This window comes from Heteronotia binoei, chromosome 5 (genome assembly GCF_032191835.1).
Source record: "Heteronotia binoei isolate CCM8104 ecotype False Entrance Well chromosome 5, APGP_CSIRO_Hbin_v1, whole genome shotgun sequence".
NCBI classification, from domain to species: Eukaryota; Metazoa; Chordata; class Lepidosauria; order Squamata; family Gekkonidae; genus Heteronotia; species Heteronotia binoei.
The window spans coordinates 95163596-95179939 of NC_083227.1; the positions used below are offsets into that span (position 1 = coordinate 95163596).

A 16344-nucleotide genomic window follows, 5' to 3' on the forward strand; every position below is an offset into this window, starting at 1 on the left:
ACTGAGTGCACACCCCAAGCCAAGAGCTCTTTGGCTGTTACCCATCAGTTCTATCCCAAGGACTTGTGCCTCTGGCCACAACCCAATCTACATGAACAGGAGGTGGGAACACTCCCTCCCAATCTTTTGAAAGATGGTCCTCTCTTTCCATCTCTGCTGTTTGTAGTTGGTTGGATTTCAGATATGTGCTAAGTAAGGCAGGAGTTTTAATTTTCAGTGCCCATTTTTGAGGACATCATGAGTAAAATTGTAAGCAAGGTTTTCTTATCCTATTTAAAATTAATAAAATTAAAAAAATAAAGGTTTTTTTATCCTAGAATTTCCATTTAAAAAAACAAAAGGAATATGGTGAATTTGACCTCTTATAGTAGATCCAACATTCATTATTCTTTTTTTACATTTGAGAGGAGAAAATAGGATGTTTGTGTAGGCAGGTGGAGAGGAGCTATGAGAGAATACTAAGAAACACCAATACACCAATCCTGTAGATTCCTGAGTTTGAGAGGCAGTTTTTTAACACAGCACATGTGTGCAGAAGTTCAATATGAAATGCAAAGTCATTTCCCAGGTTTGTGTTTGTTGACAATCACCTGTGTTTCAAATGTGGGGGTGGGAAGAGTTCCTCTTGTACTACAACCTATGCTAAAAGCAGAACTCTTCATCTTTGTCTAAAATTGGTAAGTAACATCTTTGTCTAGAGATGCATGATTTATACTTCTGGTGTATTTGCTTGCAGCTAACTGTTGCGTTGGGGTATGCTAGCATTCTGAATCTGCCAGCCAGCATGTCAGAAATCACATCAGATGGCCCCTTCCGAAGACCTTGCAGTAGTAGCTGTGAAGCTGGCCAAAGCAAGCAAGGGCTGTGTTTTTCAGCCTTATTTATGACTCAGCAGGATGCATAGTGTTCCTTGCATTTTCTAAAACAGCGGTATCCCATATGCACTATGGAGGCAGAGACAAAAACATTCTAGGTGAAGCGTGTACTGAAGCAGAAGACCAGGGTCTAGGGCTGCACCACTTCAAACTTCTATTAGAGACTCAAATGATTAGATTTCTTTCACACAAAAATCTCTTCCTCCCAAACAGAAACTTGATATTGGATATTCTTGATGAAGCAGCATTTCATTATAGGATCCCCGTCTTGCAATATGAAATGGGACAGTCTCACACAGAAGGCGGATTATCTCCATGGACTTTCTACTACTGGATAGATTTTTGGGATGCCTGCAAATATTTGCAAAAGCTGTTTTAAAAATCCAGAGAACCTTTCCTTTCTAGAATGGCTTAACCAGTACATTTCCAGTGCATGGCTTAACCAGTGCATATAATGCCCCTGTGTAAATCGATGGTGCGGTCTCATTTGGAGTACTGTGTGCAGTTCTGGTCGCCGCACCTCAAAAAGGATATTATAGCATTGGAGAAAGTCCAGAAAAGGGCAACTAGAATGATTAAAGGGCTGGAACACTTTCCCTATGAAGAAAGATTGAAACGCTTGGGACTCTTTAGCTTGGAGAAACGTCGACTGCGGGGTGACATGATAGAGGTTTACAAGATAATGCATAGTATGGAGAAAGTAGAGAAAGAAGTACTTTTCTCCCTTTCTCACAATACAAGAACTCGTGGGCATTCGATGAAATTGCTGAGCAGACAGGTTAAAACGGATAAAAGGAAGTACTTCTTCACCCAAAGGGTGATTAACATGTGGAATTCACTGCCACAGGAGGTGGTGGCGGCCACAAGCATAGCCACCTTCAAGTGGGGTTTAGATAAAAATATGGAGCAGAGGTCCATCAGTGGCTATTAGCCACAGTGTGTGTGTGTGTATAAAATTTTTTGCCACTGTGTGACACAGAGTGTTGGACTGGATGGGCCATTGGCCTGATCTAACATGGCTTCTCTTATGCTCTTATGTTCCTTTTCTCCCCAGTCACCTGAATCAAATATTCCCTCAGCCTGTCTTCCCATATACTTGTTGCCAAGGTTTCCTTTACAGAGAGAGAGAGTCCCATCCTCTTCACCTTCTCTTTCTCCTGTGTGTTGGAATGCCTGGTGAAATTTTACCTTGCCTAGAATGACAAGGCACCTAGAGCTGTCCTGCTTAGCATTCCCGTTCTCAAATAGTTTTTCTTCTTAGGTACAAGCATAGTTAACTTACTGCACTGGAGTGACCAAACTGTTACAGGTGCTTACTTAACAGAACTAGAGAAGTGGCCAATTTCTGTTACTATGAATGATCTCTGCACTTTTCCTGGTTATGTATGGATTTGCATAATTACATTTTGTCCAGTATTTCCTGCATTTCATGGCCTTTTGATTCTTCTGTTTTGTTTTTCTGTCCCCCCCCCCCTATTTTCATATATAAATGTCTGCCTAGTGGGGGCCTAGTACATGTGTGTGACAAACACGGCTCTACTCCATGAAAGCTTATGCTGGAATAAAATATTTTTAGTCTTTGAAGTGCTGCAAGAGTCCTACTTTTGCACTCCCTAGAGGCAGCTGCCACTTGGTATGTGTGGCTTTTACCATCTCTCTCCACCTTTTAGCTAAAGAACAGTGGCTTTTCAAAAACTTAAACAATAGTACACTTTGTCTTCCCAGTTGAAAATGTTGAAAATATCTACATCTTCAGATGAGTTTCAGTAATCAATAGCAGGGAAAATTCAGTCTGCCAGAAAAGCCACTGTGAGCTAAAATCAGCCTTTCCCAAGCAGGTTTTCCCAAATGTGTACCATTTGTGTCCCTCACCCTAGAAATTCTACGTCATGTTTCTTGCTGATATTGTCTCAATATAAATAATTAAATTGATTTTATATGAGAACGTTTTGTGTCTGAACTATAGGACAACTCCTGTGGTTCTGTGATGATAAGGGCTTTCATTCTTATATTCATTTAAATTCCCTTCTTGAGGGAAATAATGCTGTATGCCCTACATGTAAATAACTGTTTAGCAAATTCATGTTCAGATGGCCTAAAGAAAATCTTATCTCTTTCAGGGAACAAATGAAATTCTGCGAATGTATATAGCTTTGACAGGAATGCAGCATGCAGGCAAAATTTTAACCGAAAAAATCAAGTATGTCCAGTTCAGAAGCAAACTTTGTAAATGAATAGTTGTTAAATGCAAAATGGAAATTATTAGTAGGTAGGAATTGATATAGAAGGGAAGGTTGGATCAAGATTTTGTTAAGCTTTAAGTGCTCTCATTTTTAACAGAATAAAGAATTTCATTGATTTCTTACTTAGTATATTTACATAGTTCTTTTCTGCTGCTGCATAATTTCAGGATGGTTTACAGTTCAAGAACCTGACTACACTGTAATGCAGACAACACAAAAAGAAAGGTGGTCAGGAAAGAAAGAAGGCAAGAATTAAATCTGAGGATTAACTCTTTTAAAATAGAAATTTAAGAAACATGCTACAACATTGTGTGTTCGCTAGAAACTTCCTGCTTTGGTTTCATTAAGAAAAACCACTGAAGAGATATTTGGACCATTTGGGAAATTAATTACAGTTGCTTTGTGCCTTTCTTGTTGCATACTATACAAGCCTCTTTGAAATCAGTATAGTTCTTACTTTTTGAGTGACTGCCAATCAGAAATATGAGGCATCAGGATGTAACCTGGACTCTTGTGCATTATTACTGTGTAAGCAGTAGTGGCACCCTAAGCACATTTGCCCAGTAGATGCTCTGACTGAGGCACTGTTGCCATCAGTATCTAAAGAATAGGAAGCTCTAGATGTAGAGAATTTTGTACAAATGAAAGTATTTGGAATAAAGTTGGAAAATTTGGGGGTGGGTAGTTTTTGCCATTAAATTATACAAATTTACTATTTGTAGAAGAGACAGATTAATTATGGAGAAATTGTCTTAAGGTTCAATTAACCTGTATACATTTTTTTTAATCCCACAGGGAAATCAAGAAGGGAAATGTGGGCATGGCATTGGGAATGTTTATGAGCAGGATCCATGACAGCATTGGCCGAAAAGTGGATTTAGGGCTTGTTGGGAAAGATGGAGTAGTACATCCCAGTCTCGAAGTAAGTAATGCATTCAGGTGTTTATTTTCCAAAACAACATTTCTCAGAATACTGGGGTTTTGATTTTTAGTGCCAATTCAGTTTCAAATTCCTCCATGAGATCATGTATATAGATACATAACTTGGGTTGACAAATGCTAGTGTGAGCTAGACTGTTGCACACTGTGTAGCTCCCCTGCATGTACATCTGCATTCCTCCACAGGTTGTATACCTCATCCACTGTCACATGGTAGAAATGGCTGCTGTATCCTTGGGATTTTATTCATGAAACTAAAGCCAATCTTTATAGTCTTGATGGTGTGACAACTGGAGAGGTTTTTCTTCAATCCAAAGCATCGCCCAGTAATTTTTAAAATTTTAACTCTTAAAATTTTTTGATTTTGTTTTTTTGGTCCAGTTCTCTTCCTTTTTTCCAAGAAGAACGCTGAGCCTAAGATCAGAGCACAGCACTGGGTATGAAATGACAAAATGTCTTACATTAGTCTTTTGATTTCCCTAACTACTGCTTAAGAGTGCATGTTTTTGTCTCATGTCTTCAGAGAAAGTCCTGACTGATCCCATGAGCACTGTGCCATTTAGGTTGTTACGCCATTTGGCACACTTCCCACTATCTGCTTCAGCTACTCTGAACTGTATCATTCACACTGATAGCACAAGGTTTGATTTGTGGGAAGATCAACAGCAACCTTGAGATTTTTTCTCCAGCTCTGACACCGATACTTTTTTGACCTGTTCATTGAGAGCTGGCATTTGGACTGTGGTGCTGATGTGTGGGTTTTTGTCTTTGTGTCACCTGCTGGCAGGGAATGTGTTTGGGGGAGCAGAATGGACCAGGGGATGGTGCCAGAATGAATAGGGTGTGGGGAAAGGGGAAATACAGTGGTGGAAGAACAACAGGTGAGAGGAAGGAGCCTCAGACATTTGCAGACTGCTATCCCTTCTGGTTCTTCATCCAGCTACATATCAACATCCTACTTGGACTATAACAACATGATTTAAATGTGCCATCAATTACAGGCAAAAGAGCAGCCATCCAGGCAGGGCCAGCCCACCCACTAGGCAAATTAGGCCACTGCCTCCTTCCCCCTTCCTTCCTGGATCGCGGGGAAAGGAAGGGGGGGGAGGCGGCGGCAGCCGCTCTTTCATCCTTCTTGCTGCTGCTGCCCCATCAACCCTGCACTGATCATGATCATGCCGGAGGACCAGAATAGAGCCATGAACCTCTGGCGCCCTTTTACCCGCCGATCAACTGATTGGTGGGGGGGCTTTTAAAGAGCTCAGGGAGTGCGGTGCTCCACCGCCCCTTCCCATGCATTGAAATGGTGAAGGAAGGAGGAGACACCACGGGTGGGAGGCAGAGGGGTGTGGCACCATGAAGGTGGCAGGGTATGGTGCCACAGAGGGGGGTGGCGGGCAGGGAATCTGCCTGGGGCACCATCCTAGGTGCCCCAGGCACCACCCTAGGGCCGGCCCTGCATCCAGGACTTAATTCTGGAAGAGAGGGCTAACCTGGCATGTATCATTGAGACGTGACGGGGGGAGGGAGAGGAGTTAACCTCTTCCAACTGTGCTTCCCGGGATACTAAGTGATGCATCACCATGGGCCTGGCAGACACGGAGGAGTTGTTGCTGGAGTCTATTAAGATTCTTTCTGCCTGGCTTGATCTCGTCTGGGACTGCCATTTTTGAGAATCTGTATCTAATGCTGGGAATTTGAGACACAATTGGAGTTTTATTGATGTACCACCCAGCTTGCTGCTCATCTGACTCCCTGCCTGAGCTGTTGGTGGTGGTGCTGAAGACTTCTAGGCCAGTTTGGAGGTGGGATGCAGGGGACATCCATGGCAAGACTATTGAAGTCACACTCAACCTCTCACACTATCTCACAGGGTTGTTGTGAAGATAATAGGAGACAGGAGAGAGATGTAAGCTGCTTTGGATCCCAGTGGGGAGAGAGGTGGGGTATAAATAAAATAAAGTTGACATTTGGTTACTGTTCTGTTTTCTTCCTCACCCATTTTAAAAGAAAAACATGTTTATAGAAATTTGCTATGAAGCATAATACGGATCAAACAGAATGCTAAGTGGTCATCTCCACTGTGGTCTGGTGCATAGAAATAACCTAGTCAAATGTTTTGGTAACACTGTATGCAGCTCCCTAAACTAGGGAACAACAGGAAGACACCCCCCCCCCCCGCCAGTCAAATCCAACTCCCAACTACTACCAGGTTCTCCCCACCTTGTGATTTTGTCGTGCAGTCAATAAGGGTTCAGGGAATATTTGAGGATTCAAACATGCTGAGGATTACTTTTGTTTTCTTTTGCAGGCAAGTGCCAGCAAACTTGAACAGAATGTGTACTATTTTGGAGTGACAGTAGAAGGCTTGCTAAGAAGGTTTGGCAAGGTAACCAGGGTTTTCTGAGAGGGAACCTACCCAGATATTTCCTGCTGCTGAAGAAGTGAGGTCTGAATCATGAAAACTTCAGCTGAACTTAAGTCTTCTTAAAAGTGTCACAACTAACATGGCTGCCCTTCTGACATGTACTTCAAAAATGAATTCCATTTTCGTTTTACTATAACCAAAGCTATAATGTGCATGCTTGAAAAACTCTCTTTTAGTCCAATAAATAACCTTTCAAGGTCCAGGGCTCCATAAAACACACACACGCATAAAGATCAAATGCCAGAAAGAAGAGAAAATCATTCTACATTTATTCAATAATCTGGTAGAGCAGCCTCTAGTACCATGTAAATGAAATAATACAACCATTTTTGCTCATTGGATATATGAATACAGACAAAAAAGATTTGATCTTTTGAAACCTGCTTCTTCAGGCACTTCAGCAGTTCAGAATAATGACTGACTAAACTATTCGAGTGCTCATTTTCTTTGTTTTATTTGGTGCCAGACTATTGTGGATGAACAGCTGATTCTGAAGAGAGTGGCAGACATCCTCATTAATCTGTATGCAATGACAGCTGTTATTTCCAGAGCTAGCCGATCCATCAGTATTGGTTTGCGGAATCATGATCACGAGGTGAGTGCACCTGTGGTTTCTCTGACAGTAACTAATGTGGCAGTCAAACCTTTCAGTATGAATGACAGTGTATTAAGTAGATGTGGAGAAATTCAGAATTCTTTTTTGCGGGCTCTGGAATATTTTTTTTATTTTTGACATCAGCCAGATAGTTGCATTTGTACACTTTTAAAAATATAGCATGTATTCTGTTGGAGAAGCATCCTATTACAGATTCTGTTATTTCACATTAGCAGATCACTGTTATTTCAAAAGGTAATTGGGACATGAATTGTTTAAATGGTGCCCATAATCCAAAGAGAGTGTGCACTTAGTACCCAATACTATGAAACTAACCCAAGGAGATCTACTACAATCAGGCCTCACTTGGGAGCATTCAGGCTGCAGCTTTATGTTCTCCTAGCAGAACCTAGATCCATTAACACCTGGATACTGCCATAAAGTTGCTCAGAGTTTGGTCTTACACCATAAAATTGCTGATAAGTAAGTGTAAATTATGGAGGGCCTCTTCATGAAGTTTGCAGTCATTAAGTAACATGGTATAATTGGATTCTAACTGTGCTGAAGGGCCCAAAATCAGTTCAGCCTCTCTTGTCAAACTTCACTCACTGTTGTGGGGGCAACAAAATCTGTGTATAAAAGAGATATGGTTAATTTCTGTTTACTAGGCACATATACCAACCTTTATCAAGGACAGACACCGAATGGGTAGAGCTTACAAGTTCTCTGGTTCTTGATTTGCATGCCCTGATTATGAACAGATAATATTTACAATGAGTCTCATTTTAATAAAGTAATATTCAAGCCATTAATGATCAACTTGCTTTCTAGGTGCTACTTGCAAATATTTTTTGCACTGAAGCTGGTTTCCAGAATAATTATGCAATGGCAGAGTTAGAGAAAAGTAAGTAACAATGTTGCCAACTGCCAATATTTAAAGTTGGTAACTAACTAAAAAGGTTAAGTAGAACAACCAGCAGGCATTCAGTGTTAATGCCAATGTTCCCTTGTCCTCAGTGGAAGAAGGCATCATTGTGCAGACGACCACTACTACTACATTTGTTTCAGCCATACTGCTGTGCAGGGCTTTTTTGGTAGAAAATGCCCAGCAGGAACTCATTTGCATATTAGGCCACACACCCTGACACCAAGCCAGCTGGAACTGCATTCCTGCTCAAAAAAACCCCTGCTGCTATACTAATTAGCTTTACTTGGTCAACACATGACAAGACGTCCCGCTCATTATACTTCTAGCAGGGAAGAGATCTCTGTGAGAGGGGAACTGTGCCTGTTTTATGAGACAGGGCAATATGAAGAATGGATCATTTTTCTTCCCGAAGTTTATCTTGCTGTCTCCCTGTTCCCATCTGGAGCACACCCCCAAGGGCATACCTTGTCCTGTCTGCTATAGGAAGAAAAGTTCTAAAGCCACCACTATATTATTATTACGTTCAACTTATATCCCACCCTCTCTGCAAGCGGACTCAGGGCAGCTTACAACATCATGTCAATACAGTTAAACCACTAAAACATATGGATTCAGGATTGTGTCACGCTAGCATGTGAGATGTTAGTGTCCCCTGCAAAAAAGAAAAAAAAAATCAGTGCCACATCATCTATTCTGGGCCCCAAAGTTCTGGTGGAGACTATCCATTTTTGGCAATTGTCAATTGAGTTCCTTCAACTTTGTAAAAGCAGCCTCTGGGAAGTGGGCATACAGTAGACTGATTAAACAGAAAGACATAACCACTCTAGGATTAATTCAATTTGTTCCCATACAAGTATACACTTCTACATGGAGAAAAAAAAAGGAATGCCAGGTTTATCATAAGTTTGTTCTCTTCAGTGAACACAGAGCATCCTACTGGCTCTTTTAGGAAGGATTGGGGGAATGGGCTCCCACTTGAACCATGTTCAATTAATATCATTTGAGAACTCTCCCACTCTCTCATTCTCCTGTCTCTGTACAGAGATGTGTTCTGCTACCATGAGGTTGTGGTTCTTCAAGCATTTTTTTAAAAATTGTATTTGGAATTCCATTCACTGTGCAATGTCCTGGAACTGAGGGGGCTTCTCCCTGTACACAGACCAAGTAAAGCTAACTAGCATAGCCCTATCTGGAAGAGATTGGGTGGAGGAACTTGTACAAGAATAACTTCATTCTGTCGGTATTATGAGAAGTCCAGTGTTTGTTTCGTTTCGAGCACAAGGGGATTCTGGTATCCATTAAGAATCTGGCTTCCAAAACAAAGCTTTAGCGTGTTGCCCATTCCCATAATTAGTGCTAATGTGGCAGATGCTAGTATCAGCTGAACAGCTTGTGTTTATAGATTTGGATTTTAAAAAATTTGTTCTCTCATCATTGGCTCTAAACAAACTGCTAATTATGTTTCTATTATCTGTAGATGCTCCTGAAAACATGGATGACAGCATTAAAAAAGTGGCAAAGCAGGTGCTGGAAAAGAGATCCTATATCTGTTCTCACCCACTTGAAAGAACATTCTGAAGGTGGAAATGATGACAGGATTGTAGTCTGAAGTAATGCTACATAAGGCCAAATACCTCATAGTATTCAGTGCCAGGTCCTTATATTGCTCTTGGTCAAGAGGCAGAATGAACAACTGAGACACTGCATACCAAGAATGTTTTCATGAGTTGTAGTGTGACTTTTATAAATAATGTTGTTTATATGCTTGAGCCCAAGTGAAAATCCCAATATAAGAACCAGATAATAGGATGGGGAAAGGAGTATCTGTTTCTTTGTTTCATTTTAGAAACTTTCTAATGCTATTTATCTAGTCATCTCCATTCTATCTAGTTGCTTCAATTTCAGACAAGCCCTTCTTATCCTAACAGGTGCCTCATGCATCTCCTATGGAGATGTGACTTCATCATTCTGTATATTTTCTTGGGGCGGGATAGATAAACAATGCCTAGGAATTTGTGATTTCTCTAATGTTGGAAAATATTCAGAATTCCAAGTTAATCCCTATGAGAGTATAAGGTTCTTATGAAAACTTGCTGTTTCTAAGCTAAGAATAATTATTGAGGATTAAAACACAGTAACAATAAAGAAAAAAGTTGCCTTCTCTAGAAACTAGATCTGTTTTTGTTTACTGGTTCCTAGCAAATATTGTCTGTGTAAAGCTCTCCCAAAACTTCTTGACCTACATAGGGGAATGGCAGCAACAGTGTCTCTACAGCAATGTCATGGTGCCTGAAGTGTTTTCTTAATGTCAGTCTTCACAAGTTATGTATTTTTGGAGGTTTCTCTGTGCCTGTCAGATAACAATCTAAGCTTTTAAATGAAGGCACAGATGACATATGAATGTTGTGCATGCAGTATCACAGACTGTACTACCCAAATTTACCTTCATCCTGCTTGTCACCTGATGTTGGTATTTTATTCTTCAAAAGCCATCTCTGTGGAGGTTTTCTCTTGCATTCAAATGAATGGCTATGACAGCTCAATCTGGAAAACAGAAAAGACTCGAAAACTGCAAATAACCACTGCATAAAAACGAGAGTTTATGAAGATGAATATTCATGAGCTGATTTCTTGTTGAAATCCTGACAATACCTTAAGAAGAGCTGTATCTTGAAGCTGCTCAGCTACACATACATATACACAAAGAGAAGTCTCCCCAGCTAGCTATTGTTTTCCATTAGCGAGCAAGACAAAGCCTTGCTTTAACAAGAGTTCTTTTTAACAGCTCAAAGCAGGATTTCCTGGTCTTGCCATCCCAAAGTAACGTGTACTTAATTTAAACAGGTTATTGCAACTGTCCTGTCATGTTATTCAGTATTACAGGTGGAGCAAAGTGCATTATTTGCTCTAGATAATGCAGAGAAGACAAAGATTGGGATGGACTCCTCAGCAGCTGTTTCTCATTATTTATGCTGAACGCTAACTGACCATAGCACAACATCTGAGCCATAACAAGGGTAGCCAGCCTAACGTGTCTCAAACATCTTTTTCACACCAAAGTGACCATGCTTCGAAGTCTGCTCTTAAATTCCCATGACTAATTCTAACCGGGAGTTGGTTGGGAAGGAACCATTCACAACGCTAGGCAGATATACATATTCTAATTTATAAAGCCTCTTGCCAGCCCTGAATATTGTAGAATAGCTGTGTGACTTACCTAAAGTCTGCTCCTTTCAAAGTTTTAAACATTCTATATTCCCTGTCATGGCAGGGAATTACATTTCTACTCCATTTCAAGCTGTGAAAATCATCACTGCCTGGGATGAATCCTCTGCAGATGTCACTCTCTGCCCTCTCTATACTTCCCACAGCTGGTATATCCTGATGAAACAGAAGCATTTGGTTTCTTGTGTTAACACAGGTACTAAACCTTTTTAAACTGAGTACATTTTTCTTTGGTTCATAATCACAGGCCAGTAAATTTACATGAATGGATTCTGCCTTGTGTCATTGTTTTGTCCAAATGCAAATACAAAACTATCTGTTCTTTAGTTTGCAGTGTGCTAGTTTAGAATTCTGACTGAAAGTTAATGAGTAAACAGTGTTCCATGTTTTGCAAACATTAAATCATAATGACCTCAGGAACAACTGCTCAGTTAGAAGTTCAAAGCCCGAACTCCCGAAGGAGAAGATTTTACCTGTATACTTCTGCCATGGCTCTTCAAGGCCAATTTCACTGGTTTATCCTTGAGGAGGCCTTGGAAGCGCGCTAGCTGGCAACTGGCTTTTGGTCCACTGGAGATGAGTTCTGTTGCTGGAGCGCACCTGTGCACTTTGAATGCTGTGTTGCAACGTGCATCCTTTTGAGGCTCTTTTGTTCACAAATGCATCCATTGAAAAATGATGCACAGAATTATGAAACAGGTTTTAAGCACAAAGTAACTTTCTGGTAACAAACAGTACTCCTATTTATGAATGAAATGAAAACTTTTGTCCATGAACCTCTGAGATTGTCTATATATAAACCTTCAAGAATGGGGCCAACAGTGGTGTAAGGGATTACTAAAGAGGACAGCATAGATGGCTTTGACCAGTGCTGCTGTTCCTGAGTTTATAGCTCCCTAAGTTTTAGTTAGCTTTAACTCCTTACCAAAGCCATAAATCATACTGATATACCCAACTAATGCACACAAAGAGGTGGCATGTTTACAAAACTATAGGCCTGCTATAAGTGTACATTATTCTATCTGAATATGTGCATCAGACAATCATGATGTTGCTATTTCCTGCCCCTCCCCCAAATTTTATTATATTGGGATTTAACAACAATGAAAGTAACCTTTATGCATGGCAGCAGAAATATGGGAGCCTCTTTTCTAAGCACTGCTCCCATGGTACTGCTCTAATATTTAAAGGTTTTACTATACAATGGTTGCCTGTATGCATCACACCTGCTCCTAGGGATAATCTCCAACAATGACTGGGGTCCCATATATACTGCAGCAGTCCCCTCATAAATCACTTTTGATACCAAGACCATTTTTTTTAAAAAAATTATTATTATGGCATGGAGTATGAAGGTCTACTGTTCAAGGAAAATCCCATGGAGAATACCCAAGCCCCTGGGTATATCTGTCGCACCTCTCTGGATCCTAGCATACTGGATACTGTCTTATTTTTATACCTGATTTACAGTTTTAGGAACAGGCTGCTTGTTGAGTATCTAACATCCCATAGGAAAAGTGTATAGAAGGCAGCAATTACCAACAACACAGGTGTCAAGGTCCACAAGGGAACATGGAGGCTTTGTGAAAAGGTCAAAATCAATTTGACGTTTGTCCCAAGTCCATCTGTCACGATCCAGCACTGGCTTCAAAATGCTTCTGTGAAGAATGTTCTCCTCCCATTTCTGAATGAAAACAACAGCCTTTCAGAAAGTATTTCTACTTTACTGCCCTTCAGAAAATTCGCTAAAACTAACACGTGTGTGTGTGTGCGCGCACACACACAGATCCTTGAAAGCATTTTGTAGCATTATTTGTTTTGATGATCCAAGTATCTTTATATAGTAAGTTAAGTTTTAGCAAATTTTCTGAAGGGCAGTGAAAAACACCATGCAGATATATATATGTAATTTATGGTCTCCCTTTCTCACTGAGACAAAAGGTGAATTACATAATGTAAATCAGTACAATCTCTGGGATTACAGTGATTTATATGTAATCCATCAACAGGGCCCTGACCTGGATACCTGAGGCTAGCCTAATCTTGTCAGACTTCAGAGGTTACGTGTGGTCAGCCCCGGTTAATACTTGGATAGGGAACCACCAAAGAAGTCCAGGGTTGCTATGCAGAGGCAGGCAATGGCAAGCTACCTCTGTTCATCTCTTGCCCCAAAAACTCTACAGGGCCACCATAAGACACCTGCAAAAAAACCCAATAGGATAAGAAAACACCTAAACTAAATACAACTAAGATTACAGAAATCTGAAACAAGATGTAAATATTAAATGAGACATGTTAATAGTGCAACAAATTATTACATAAGCAAAAATACAATGCAGTGCAAGCAAAATAAAAATATACAGCAAAAGATAATAGTAGTACTATATTCTACAGACCCATTCCTTTTATTGAAATTTTTTCTGAATCCTTTTGTTATCACACAGCCCTATTCCTTTATAAAAATGCCCTCTTCAGTGCTTCCATTTTACATTGTTTGCCAAAAGCCAAAGGTGTGGGATTCTTCATTCAACGGTGGGGGCCGCAACAGAGAAGGCACGTGTATGAACAGTTTTTCATCTTGCCCATTTGCAGGATGGCATCTGCAGAAGGCCCTGCTCAGATGATGGAAGCAGTCCCATGGTAGGACATAGGAGGAAGAGTGGTTCTGCACATATGAGGGTCAGTTTCTAGACCCTTTTGTGGTGCAAACATATGGCTCTCCCCTGAAAGCTGAGAATTCAGAGATCCTGGCAGATATACATTGCTATATAATATTAAAACACTGCAACCATCCTCATGCTTTTACTTGCTTAACTCACGCCTCACTTTCTCCCCAGTGGGAACCCAAAGTGGCTTGCATCTCCATTTTATCTTCAGAAAAATAGGCACATTTAGATAGGTAGGTCAGGTTACATGCGTATGACTGGCCTAAGCAGGCTCAGCAAGCTTCCATGACAGAGTGGGGATTCAAATTTTAGTCTCCCATATCCTAACCCACTACAGCACTCAGGCTATGTATTCTTAAAGTTGAGAGAATGCATTTAGTGGGGGAAGTATGAATCTAACTTGTACGGAGAAGGCACATGAAGTTTTCCCAGGTTCCTCTCCATTCCTGTGTGGATGGTTGGATACAGGCCATTATTTGTATTTATGGTCTAGTATCTTCCAAAGTAACTTTACATGCCAGCATACAGTATTTAAGTATTTCCATTGAATCTGTTTAATTAAAATAATTTTCAAGTCTGATTTCTTGACTGGCTCTACCACCACCATGAACTGGAGTAGGAAAGGATATGGGGCTTGGAGTTGGGGAGGCAGGCACATTTAGATAGGTGCATTCAGTATAATAATCACTGGACAGTAATTTAAAGATTACTCTGAATAGATTAAGTAATTTAAAGATTACTCTGAATAGATTAAGACATAGCAAACAAGGATGTTGAAATTTAAAACTCATAGTTACCTCTCTTAGCTCCGCTAATCGTGCCTCATCAGGCATATGACGATGCATGTTGGATTCAAAACTGCTCTTAAAGCCAGGAAACACAAACCCTTGTGTTGTCAGCCACTTCTTCTTTGAAAAGTGAATGGATTCCTTTCGTGCACTGACTTCATCCACTGGGTCAAACATGCCAGAGATATATTTGTCAGAATAAGCATACCTTTTTCCTGGTTCCTAAGGAAGATAATCAGTATTAAGTATGAGTGTGAGTTCTTATCCCCTTGAGTTTATCGTAGGCCTATGAATTTAAAAGCTAAAATATGTGGTCACCTTTATCTGTTCTATGCATCTTTGCTACTACTGAATAGATATGAATCCAAATCTGGAGACTGCTTTCTTATCAGCCTTCAATTTTCATTTATTTAAATGTCGATATCCTGCCTCTATCTTTGCTCAAGGGTGGGGGTGGGGGTTATGATAAAAATCATTAAGAGACAGCAATATAAATAAAAGCAATAATTCTCCTTTCCATTTGATCCTCACCACAACCCTATGTGAGGTAGTGTGATGGACAGGAAGAAGATGAGTTGGTTTTTATATCCTGTTTTCCCTACCCAAAGGAGTCTCTAGCTTACAATGGCCTTCTCTTTGTCTCCCCACAGCAAGCTGTTTGTGAGGTAGGTGGGGCTGAGAGAACTGTGACTGACCCAAGGTCACCCAGCTGGGCTTCATGTAGTGGGAAATCAAACCCAGTTCTCCTGATTAGAGTCTGCTCTCTTAACCACTATGCCACACTGGCTCTCATTCCCACCCCCTGAAGGGAAAAACTGTCACGCAGCTGAGCTTAACTGCTCCAGCTTTCAGAGGAGGGATAGAATGTTGGAAGGAAGCACAGGGACAATCAGTTTTGCAGTCTGCCTTAGCAAGACAACAAACAGTCTGGATGTTAGCTCTGTTCTGCAGAGTAGTATAACTATCTCTGGGAGAGGTCAGAGTACCAGGTTATCTCTCATGATAAGCAGAACTTGTCCCATTTAGTTTGACACTTGAGAAAGGGCAGGCTGCCGTGGATTGCAACTTGTGTGTATATGTGTGTGTGCACATGTGTCAAAGGATCCAACCTGGTGGCTAGTCAATGAAAGCCTGTTCATAACCACAAGCATTAAAGAGAATTCACTGCATAACCTATATGGAAATTAAATCTTAGTTGTTTTGTTGAAACTTCTGCTTCAGTTATCCCTCTTCATACGTAATATAACACTTAAAGAAATGACTCAAAGCCTTTATACATGCTACCACACAAACATCTTGTAACTGAAGGGAAGAATCGTATCATGAAACCAAACTGGTCCCCTAAGGGGCTGTGTGGATCCCCTTGGTTTAAAGAAAGAGCCTGTCACTGTAAGTTAGGCTGAGGGCGTGTGACTAGCATAAGCTTACATAGCAGATTGGGGATTCAAACCTGGATCTCCCAGATCCCAGTCCAACTATATTTCACGGGCTAAATGACTGTCCTACAATAGCACTGTTTCCCTTTTGGACACAACCAATTTCTCAAGCTGATAGTATCCTGCCTAGGAAATATCCTTTTTTAAAAAACAAATTCAAAGTAAAGCAGTAGTATGTTTTTTTATTGGGGGGGTTGTGTGTATAACAAATGGGTTGCTGA

General features: G+C 40.6%; 2 protein-coding genes across 2 annotated transcripts in view; one reads left to right on the top strand and one right to left on the bottom strand.

Moving 5' to 3' along the window:
• The window catches only part of ACAD9 (acyl-CoA dehydrogenase family member 9), a 38056-nt gene extending 27556 nt beyond the window's left edge, over positions 1–10500 (top strand). The window contains exons 13-18 of the mRNA XM_060239847.1: positions 2996–3075; positions 3914–4040; positions 6369–6446; positions 6952–7080; positions 7912–7984; positions 9486–10500. Of these exons, the coding sequence (XP_060095830.1) occupies positions 2996–3075; positions 3914–4040; positions 6369–6446; positions 6952–7080; positions 7912–7984; positions 9486–9586 (588 nt within the window). The 3' untranslated portion in view covers positions 9587–10500. The remainder of the gene's footprint in view (positions 1–2995; positions 3076–3913; positions 4041–6368; positions 6447–6951; positions 7081–7911; positions 7985–9485) is intronic.
• The window catches only part of LOC132572598 (uncharacterized protein FLJ43738-like), a 55840-nt gene continuing 47022 nt past the window's right edge, over positions 7527–16344 (bottom strand). Inside the window, exons 7-12 of the mRNA XM_060239846.1 lie at positions 14697–14909; positions 12773–12917; positions 11707–11879; positions 11226–11389; positions 10452–10552; positions 7527–7709 (exon numbers count right to left, since the gene is read on the bottom strand). Of these exons, the coding sequence (XP_060095829.1) occupies positions 7675–7709; positions 10452–10552; positions 11226–11389; positions 11707–11879; positions 12773–12917; positions 14697–14909 (831 nt within the window). The 3' untranslated portion in view covers positions 7527–7674. The remainder of the gene's footprint in view (positions 7710–10451; positions 10553–11225; positions 11390–11706; positions 11880–12772; positions 12918–14696; positions 14910–16344) is intronic.